Source organism: Abrus precatorius, unplaced genomic scaffold (assembly GCF_003935025.1).
Source record: "Abrus precatorius isolate BTA unplaced genomic scaffold, Abrus_2018 Scaffold8, whole genome shotgun sequence".
NCBI lineage: Eukaryota > Viridiplantae > Streptophyta > Magnoliopsida > Fabales > Fabaceae > Abrus > Abrus precatorius.
The window spans coordinates 32,328,564-32,339,400 of NW_020874428.1; the positions used below are offsets into that span (position 1 = coordinate 32,328,564).

At 28.3% G+C, this 10,837-nt stretch overlaps 1 protein-coding gene across 1 annotated transcript; it reads right to left on the reverse strand.

Annotated features, from left to right (window-relative positions):
- Positions 1–2,098: 2,098 nt before the first annotated feature.
- Positions 2,099–6,441, reverse strand: LOC113848503 (putative transcription factor bHLH041). Its single transcript, XM_027478055.1, has 8 exons — positions 6,326–6,441; positions 6,050–6,181; positions 5,784–5,889; positions 5,666–5,680; positions 5,488–5,550; positions 4,765–5,394; positions 3,894–4,286; positions 2,099–2,218 (listed from the first exon to the last, which is right to left on the reverse strand). Exons 1-8 carry the CDS (start codon positions 6,439–6,441, stop codon positions 2,129–2,131), a joined length of 1,545 nt encoding a protein of 514 aa, XP_027333856.1. The 3' UTR covers positions 2,099–2,128.
- Between the last annotated feature and the right edge of the window lie 4,396 nt (positions 6,442–10,837).

Consider the following 10,837-nt stretch of genomic DNA (forward strand, 5'->3'; position numbering starts at 1 on the left):
GATAACTTCCTTTTTATTTTCCCCCTCCGTCCATTGCTTCTTGGGACCAGAATTTCATATCGGGCGATGAAATGAACTGGGTTGGTTTTTATTTGTAATTCGAAAATGTAACTTTTACGATACTTAAAGATTATGTATAATAGAATAATCATTACTATTAAATATGTATAAAACATAGTGGAGATAAACGGTCAATCTTAAAAAAATATAAATGTTTTTTAATTTTTAAAATATTTAAATATTTATAAACATCGATTTAAGAATAATATAAAATGTCATTTCAAGTTTATAGATACAGTAGAAAATACTTTAAAAACAGTGTAAGATGAATCAGTGAAACTACGTGTCTAATAACTTGAAATTTGTATAATAATATTTTATATCTTTTTTTTTTTAAATCTCTGGTAAAATAAAAAAAACTCAATTATTTTGGCATAAAATTGAAATATTAAAAGAAAGAGAGAGACGTGTATAGATATAGGCAGTAAATTTTTATGATCAAATAGAAATACTAACAGAGTAATATCATAAAGAGATATAAATAATAATAATAATGGAGTAACATTATATTTATAAAAGTAAAAAATAAATCCTTAAATAACCAAAATAGTAGTACGATACTATTATAAAAGGGAAAAAGAACAATAAAAATAAGAAATTAGTTAAATCATAAATTGAAATTAAACGACCAAATTTTTTTTAAAAAATATTTCAGTAATATAATATAAAAATTTCTTATCCTATTTTACATTAAACTGAAGCAATTCGTAAGTATCTTACCTTAATCCATACCGGAGCACCTTTAGTCTAATAATAGTTAATATTTTTTTTGGTGAAAGATAATAGTTAATTTTAATTGCATATCCTATTTTACGTATATATTTTATCTTAATTATATATTTTTTATGCCATCTTAATTATATTGATATTCAAATAAAGACGACGCATGACTAGATAGTGACCGTTAATTATGAAAATGTAAGTTTTAAAAAATGAATTCGCCAAAAACTTCTCTCACTTTAATGAGACGTGAATCCTCTGATTCTAAATCTCAGAAAATAATCGGCACGATGCACTTAAAATTCAACGATGACTCTGACATTTCCCAATAGTCTTTTTTTTTTTTAATTTCAGAATAAAAAACGATTTTTATCTCATTTATTATGTACATAAGTAAAGGATTAAAAAATCATTAGAAAGAAAATTATTTCATTAAAATTATATGAATAATCTATTATATCGAAAACATTTAATTTCTTAATCTGTATGGATAAAACTCAAAAACACAGAACTTAAATATTGTGATCCACTGTACTTTAAAAACAATGGCAGAGATCCTCCAACCTTTTTCTTTGGAATAGAAGAGGAGTTCTCTAGTCATCCACTTCCTAAGAAGCATATATGCTTCTAAATGACAGCTGAGTTACAATGTTATTAGATATGTATGTTTGTGTTATATTATATTCACATATATATTTTTAAAGATAATAAAGTTATTCATTCATGTATAATTCAAAAGGAAGATTATAATCTTTCAAGAGTGATCTAATACTTCAATGTATAACTATTACACATTAAAGTATGTTCACTTAAAATAAGCAATGAATAATAAAAATTAAATAGAACAAATAATCTCTTTAACTATCGTCATATCAAACCATTCACTTCAAGCAATAATTTTTTCCTAACCCTTCATTGTTATTATTTTTTTCCCTTTTTGACTTTATCTTAACTCAATAAAAAAATTAATAAAGTTTTGTATTAAATTAGTCAATAAAGGTTTATCTACCATGAGTCAGAGTCAACCGTGATTTTAACAAACCTTAGAAAATTAAAAAAAAGAGTAAATATAATTAAAGAAAACTCATAAAGTAATAAAGAAGTAAAAGAATAAGAAATCCATATAGTGATTAAAGATAAATATATATATATATATATATATATATATATATATATATGCATATAGAATTAGCTTAGAAAATAATAAAAACAACTTACAGTAATGATAAATTTTTTTAACTGAGTGTCACTTTTCCTCCATAAAATTGAATCAGGTGTTAATCAATTTTTCATTAATTGTGAAACTACGAAACAAAAGATAAAGTAAAGATGATATAGCTAACGTGGGTTAAAATGATTGGTCCACTTGGCATTGTACCAAATCATCAACCACTCTTCTGACAGCTTCCAGGAAGGCAGGTTCGTCCCATTCACTTCCCTACGAACAGACACAGAGGCATATTATTCTTCTTCTCAAAAACTATACTTTTTTGGGTATTCTGAGTTATTGGGTGTGTCTCTTTTTTTTCTTCTATATGTTGGATGTATTTTAAGAAAGTTAAAACCTATAATTTGTTAATATTTTTTAGATATTTAATATATATATATATATATATATATATATTAAACAGTAAAGGTTGAAAAGCTTTTTAAAATAATATTACTGATAAAAAAAGTTCATATAATTTTTACGTGCAAGTTATCTATAATTATAGGTATGGTGTATTTGAGAATATAACTTAATTAAGTATCTATTCAATAAATTTTTCAAGTAAAAACTTTTATCATAATTTTGATTATAATTATTTAAAATAAGTTTAAAATATTTATTTTAATATATTATATTAAAAAATTATTCAAAAAAATTAAAAATAACTTATAAAAATTATAAGTTTTTCAAATAATCCGTGCTATCTATTTTATAAAACACTAATAATTTCTACATGAATGAAGTAAACTAACCTCTCATTTTTCTTTATAAAAATAAAACGATAAAAATAATGCTCATAATATACGTCCAAGAATGTTTTTTAGGTTATTTTTTTTCCAAAACTATAGATAAACTTAAAATATTATATACACATCTTAATTAATGCGAATATAAATCTAAACTTTAAAAAAAGTGTATCCTTCTATTTGTTAAAGTGTTCCGAAAGTGTAGCATTTACATAGTATTGTATTTCTTATAAAAGAGAAAGATCCTTCACTTATTTTTTTAGGAGTATAACAATAAGTTACAGGTTAGATTAACTAATTAATTAAAATACTTTTAAAGGTGTAATTACTAACAAATCTCAGGACAGCACAGCACACCAAACCAACTTCACAATTACAGCTGCACTTTCTGAGCACCTTCCTTAATTCAACACGTCAATGTTGAACATTATACGATATTAAAAAAAAAATTGATTTTATCATTATGGTAAGAAAGGTTGAATCTAGGATATTATATTATATTGCAGCTGATACTTTTTCTGAAATTGTGAGATCGAAGAATTCTGTTGTGATGATAGTGCAGACTATAACTAGGTCTAGAGGTATATAGCTTTGGTTAAACCTAGACCAGTGAGCAATACTACTAATAAATAATTCACAAAAATTGTTTCCGTTGATTATCCCCTACATTTTCATTCTCTTCTCCACTATGTTCATGTTAGAACAGGTTAATCAAAGGTGAAGTGCCTTGTGGTTTAACCAAAATACTTACGAAGTGTCCTAATTAATATATATAAAATTTCTATGTAAAGCCTGCACAGCTGGGGGTGTACGTGCACTTCACTGGCTAACACTCTGAAAGAAAAACAAAACTATAAATGTAGAGGTTCGGAAATTTTCTATAAATAAGGTTCGTCTAATAAAAATTAAATATTAAGATAAACATTAAGAGTCTATACTAAATATAAATAATAAACTATTATATTAATAATGTGATTTTAATATATATCGATTTTTTATATATTAATAAAATTATTAGGTAGTATAATATATAATGTTTATATTTTGTTAAATAAAAATATACAAATAGAGACAAATGATTTTATGACCATAAATATATACGGTTCCAAAACATGTTACGTACTACTACTTCATGAAGTGTTGTTTGTGGTACATACCTCGAGAATCCTTAGCCTGAACGTTAATTGATTAATGGCTGCCCTTTGTGTAATGTGGTTGTTTGCAGCCATGGAAATCAAGCTTACGTTCTGAAGTCGTTCTAAGAATCTCAACAAGCGAATCAATATATCAACTTGAGAACTTTCTCCTCTCACACTGATCACTTGCAAGTCCACCATTCGTCCCTCTGATGAACTCGATTCCAATACATCCGAAACCTCAACTTTGAATCTTTCATTTGAGGAGATAGCTATGTTTTCTTCGGTACTAAGAGCTCCTTTTTCTGACAAAAATGTCATCAACTGCTGATTGCTTATGTAAAGCTTTTCAATTTCATCCATCAATGATTTCATTGTTTCCTTTGCTGTTGTAAGGATCGACGCTTTGTCTTTCTAAACCGTCCAAATTCAAACCTCCCAGTCAATAATTTGGAATTATTACAGAAAAAAATCATATACATACTAACCTAAAATAATTCTAGGTGTTAAGATTGCCTCTATCAATACATTATTATCTAATAAAAGTTAAATTACTAGTGTAAATATTATGAATTTTATGTTAATTAATAACATGGTAAATATCAATTTCATATAGTAAAAAAAAAAAATTGATTGATTAATTATACTAACATGTATACCTGTATATATATAGGAGCATTTTAAGTGAAACAATTTTGTTATTATGAAAAGTGAGAGACATTAATAATGACCATTGAATTAAATAAAGAGTTTATATTTGATATTATTATTCCACTATCTACTTTCTTCTCTCTATTACCAATTAATTTTCTTTTTTCACCTTTCTTAATAACAAATTTTTCTCATTTGAAATATCCCATATATATATATATATAAAAGGTTTGATACATACCTTAGTTCCTGGAGGAAGTATTGCTCCAAGTGCCTGAAAACTCTCATTGAGTTTTTCACGCCTTCGTCGCTCCGATATGATATGATTCAGTTGGGTACCAGTAGGAGGGGCTACATGAATGGGTTCTCTCATTCTCACAAAATTTAAGCTTCTAAGGAGTGAAAATGATCTATTCAGAAGGCTTTGCCTCTGAAAATTGGACCCCATTTGGGGTGTTACATTTGTGCTTACATCTGATCTATATCTCTTGAAAGCAGTACTTTCTCGACGTACTACTGAAGTATAATCGGGCAAATTTTGCTGGGGTTGATGCTGTTGAGAAGTTGAAGAAGAAGGTGAAGATATAACATGCAAAAATGCTCTTATCAATGCATCATCTTCGCCCTCTGGTGTGGGGAAATGACTTGGAATGACTTGAGCTAACGGTTCCATTCTTTGTTGTTGTGGGCTAGTTTGTGTGGTTGGCATCGCGGGAACCACACCAAGGGTTATTTCAGGGCTACCTGTAGATAATGATATGAAAGAAGAAGATGATGATGTTGATGAAGGTGGATTTTTCTGATGAATTGATTGGCAATGTGTAGAGAAATCTTCTGGAAATAAACTCCAAAGTGCTCTCTGAATGTCACCCTGTAGGATACAAGTTAGTATATAGGATATTGTAAAAATAATGATTGATTAAATATTGGAATTACATAATAAATATAATGTAGTATTGTTTACTTGAGACATATATGAGAACCCAAGTTCAATTTCTCCTTTGTTGCACCCCATGAAAACAGCAGTCTGTGAAAAAAGAGCAACTACTAAATATATTGAATTTTTTTTTCTGCTTCATTAATTATAATTTAGGAAACAACCATTGACTAAGGGTTTTCAGTTTTTTGAACCATGAACCTACCATAATCCTTGCCTCCTGTAAAAGCACAAATTACATTAGCAAACGTTTACTTCATAAAGATATATAGCTTTAATTCTCAGTAAATTAGTTATTTTTTTTTTATTTGTAAAGTGAATACCTCAATGAACTGTTTTTGAATTTCTGTTGATGAGAGTCTTAGAAGATCCAATTGTTGCAGCTCTAGGTAGGGAAGGTGGTTCCTGAAAGCGACTCCAGGAACACAGCTAAGATCAAAAGAGAAACCAACAATTATTACAAAAGAAATTTGATGACGATGAAGAAGAAGAAAACAACATTTACATACTAATTAATGCAAAAAAAAAGATCATGTTAATTTGCATTAAAAATAGATAAATCAGAGAAAGCAAAGTTAGTTAGCCTTACTCATCATTAACATCAAATGTTAAACGCTGATATTGGTGAAAAAGCGTTTTGGCTAAAGTACTCCCTAAAGATGTGCTTGGCTGCAATTGGTTGTTCGTTACATTGTAGAACCCATCCAAGAAGAATAAACGACTATATTCATAAAAAAAGATGCAGATCTAAAGATAAGTGCAAGCTTAGAAATCAGAATTTAATATACAAGTCACATTCACAGATTAAATACCAATATATCTAATGATATGTGTATATATATATAGTGAAAAATATATATTATACTTGTATAAATCGGAATCATGTCTCCACAAACAAACATAAGCGCAGCCAAAAGAGTGCACTAAAGAGCGGAGAAAATCAGTTCTGGCGGCTTGAGGGAGGGCGAAGACGCCATCCATGGGGCGCAAGGAAATTTGATGCTAAGGCTTTTGCATAATGATGAGATCAGAGTGTTTGTATATTTTGGGTCTCTATGATTCTCTTGTTTCTACCTTTATATGTCATCTTAACTGATTGCTTAATAACGTAATGGAATTACCAATCTATTCCTATATGGGGGCTGGAAATGGAATGACTTGGTTTCGTAGATAAGAAATTGGAACTTTATAAAGAATATTAAATTGTCTATGTGTATATATAGGGAGAAAGAGAATTGATGAAAGAATCTAAGCTAGTTGGTGGATTAGGAGACACTTGATCGATCTCGTTTTGCTGGTCATAGTTCATGAAATTGTTAATTTATGTTTGAAAGGAAAGCAAAGATGAAAGAGAGAAAGGTTTTTGAAAAGTATGGAGATGGGGTGGTGACATCTTGTATGCTGAGAAAAGTCTAGCTCACACTATGTAACGTGAAATTATTAAAGTGTGAAACCCAATGAAAAAAGGGAAAAACATAACACTAAACTTACTTAAACATTTAAGACATGAGAGGGCTTATTGAGTAGTCGCACGTAACTGGAAGCTAGCTTTGAATCTATATATACGTCATAATAGTGAAATTAATTACAGACTAGGAAGAAAAGTAGAAAGTTAGTGGTTGATGTCATCGCATAATGTTTTGAAAATCAAAATTGGACGGTGTTTTTTTTTTAAGAAAAAAAATTGGAGTGCATTTTTTGGGGCAATAAAAAAAAGAAAAACGATTTAGAGAGATATATAATTAATTGTATATAATGTTATATATAATATTCTTATTTTCATTGTAAATAATGAGACTGAGATGATATTTGATGCTGTGAACAAAAATTTATTTCCGCGTATATTTCATGAATTCATATATATATATATATATATATATATATATAGGCATATAGTATAGTTTAATATGTTTTTATTTTTATGAAACATCGCAAGAAATAAATACCGTTAAATTTGCAAAGCATTGATAATTTAGAATCGAAACCTTATTGTGATTCTCAAAAAATTCTTAGGACATTGAGTTAATTTTAAATACATTATGATGTTATTTTATTCGTCAAAAGATACTTTTTTAAAGCATAAAATAATTCTTTATTGTTTAATAAAATGTAATTAATGTTAAGTGACAATGAAAACCATCATTTATGAATCAGTTTGACAATGCTAATCTTTGGATATCTACGCATAAAACTTGAGATGGATGCATTTGTGAGAAGTTTTTTTTACGTGAAAGATGTGGATTTTATTTTCTCTACCCATTTATTGAAGGACAAGAGTTAACTTTAATTAAGCAATTTTTGTTCAAATTTATTTTTTTATAAATGTTATAATAAAGTTCAACATTGAATATCGGATCTCCTTGTAAGAATAAATTTTAATTTAACTGAAAAAATTTATTTGAATTAACTAATTTTAAATGAAAAATGAAAAAGACATTTGGAGCTAATTTGTAGACTATTTTAAATTAACCAAGAGGCAAAATACTCTACAGCTGAAAAGAAAAATAACGTAGACTAAATTGCAAATTGACTTATTTAATTACGGCATTAAATAGGATTATTAAATAACGACCAATTTAAATATGAATATATAAAAATTAATCTGTTTAATCATATCTTTATGTAAAGTGGTACGAACGTGGCGCAAGGTTTATTTATATATAACGTTTGATATGAGCAGTCTTTTATTTTTAATCAAATTACTTTCTTAATCACATTCTTAAAAATATTTAAATAAAATGAATTGTCAATTTATTTTATGATAAATAGAAAATCAACGATAGAATGTCATGTCAGTAAAAAAAAAAATATAATGACATGATTTAAAAATATAATAATAAAATATAGTTAATTCCAGCAAATATTTATTTATGTTAATCTAAGTTATATGATAAAATTAAAAACAGAATTTAAATTTTTTAAAATACTCATTTATGAAATAAAGTATTTAGTTATACTCTTAATTCATATGATTTTATTTTCTAAATTATATTTTAGAATTATCATATTTTGTTTATAAATTTATTCTATAATCATATTTATGTTATTTTTATATAATTATTCTTAGAGTAAATTATCTTATAAATCGATCCCTGTTGATTTTTTTTTCCATAAACTGCATAAGATATGAAATAGGGTTTAAAAAATTGACACATTTTTAAAATTTTTGCTTGGTATATTTTGAGCAAAAGATAATGTAATCATTTTAATTTTCATTTTTTTAACAAAAATAATAATTTTAGACTTTTAGATAAAAGAAAATGAACAAAAAAATCAAATTTAATAAATTTTAAAAGTAAAACAGTTTAATTAACTGAAAAAAAACTAAGATTGCATATGACGTAAACTAAGAAGACAAAAAAAAAAAAAAAATTTGAACATTTAATTTTTTCCCTTTTTATTGATTAATAATATTCTCATATATTTTTATAATCGTAAAATATATTTATGTTTGTGTTGTACATCGAAAATGCTTATTTCCATAGTAAATTACTTCATCAATAACATTAAAATGATAAAATACTGAGTCAAAGTTGACGCTCTGAAAAGATTTGAAATTGGTCAATGGAGGAAGCCACGCAGTTCTTTTCCAATCTCCATCACACTTATTTGTTTGTTTCCTCACGCAACCACCCTTTCTGAAATTCATTGTCAAACATTACAATGTGGACACATTTTGTTTTTGCTATAATCAACACACTAGAATAATTTATTAACTATTTATATCCAAGTATAATTGAGTTAATAAGTATAAACAACATTCTTGGGCAATTCGATTTTCCAACTACATGAGAACTTTCCTTTGGCTCATTGTCAATGAGAGGCTTTTCATCATCATCTAAATGTCACCATGCAATCTACCAACTCGATTAACAATTGACACAGATGTCAATAGGTTTGTTTTGGGTTCATAGTCATTCCCCTCCATTCATCTTAACTTGCTTCTTCTAGTCATGGATCACAAATTTCTCAACTAGTCCAAGTTTCAACTACTCACATCATGCTTTCCTTTCAACCTTCTATTTCCTTTCATTTTGAAAATTGATCAATCGAAATTCATTAAACCACAATATGTCATGACTCATGTAATAGAAAAATATATGTAGAAATATAAAAAAAGATTTATCTTTTTTTTTTGAAAGATTTAAATACATCTTGACTCTCTCTATTCTTCTTAGCCTTCCAAATATCACCTACTAACATCTGTTGAAACTTTTTCTCCACATCAAAAAGTTTCATCACAGAATTTTTATCATCAATCAAACTCAACTCAGTTGTCAAATCAGATATCACTTTATCAACATTTCCAAATATCTCAATATTCTATTTTTTCAATTCAATCTTAACATTTCTTAACCTCTGGCTAGCTCTCTGGGCTCCCCATGGGAGGGTAATATCTCTTTTCCACGCTTCCTCCACCACCTCCACAACTTCTTTATGAGTCAGCCAACAATTATTAAATCGAAACGGCTTCGGACCCCAGTTAACCACTTTGTGCTTAAGAATAATGAGACAATGATCAGACACATCTCTGCTCAGAACCTGAATAAAACCATCTCTCCAGTAATCAAGTCAGGAACTAGAAACAAGGACTCTATCCAGCCTGCTTATCATAGAAGCATCCTCTTTTATTCATGTAAATTTTTTATCCACAAGTGGAAGATCCACAAGTTCCATTTCCTGAATGAAAGAATTGAAGCCCTCCATTTCAGAGATACCATGATCTGCTTAACAACCCTTCCTCTCTTTCACTTGTCTCACAGCATTGAAGTGACCCAATATACACCACATAAATTTGTCAAAACTCCTTCTTGTCATGAGCAAATCATCCCATAACTTTCTCTTCTCACTTAGTCTACACGATGCATAGACATTCACCACAACACATAGGTTTCCAGTAGCCAATACCTGCAAGCAAACACCCAAGAATCCAGTACCAGAAAAGGAGAAAAGTATTTTACCTTTGGAAGTATCCCAAAGTGAAAGCATACCCCCACTTCTGCCAATGGAAAGCAAGGCACACCAATTAAAATTCACAGAACCCCACAGACGTGCACATAAATTACTATTACATATTTCAAGTTTTGTTCCTGAATCGCCAAGAACTCAAGACCTTCAGAGCGAACAATCTCACACACCTTCTTTTGCTTTACCGCGCTCCCCAGCTCTCAACAATTAAATGAGCCAATCTTCATTTAGTATCAAAGCGAACTCCATATTCTTTCGCAATCATTCTATCACGTAACTCCATCTCAATCAATTTCTCTCGAATCTGCTCATCATTCCCATGTACAACCAAACCAACCTTCTTGCCAATGTCTAGTAACTTCGATGTCATTACCTCATCATCACAATCTGTAGCAACCATTCGCTCCCC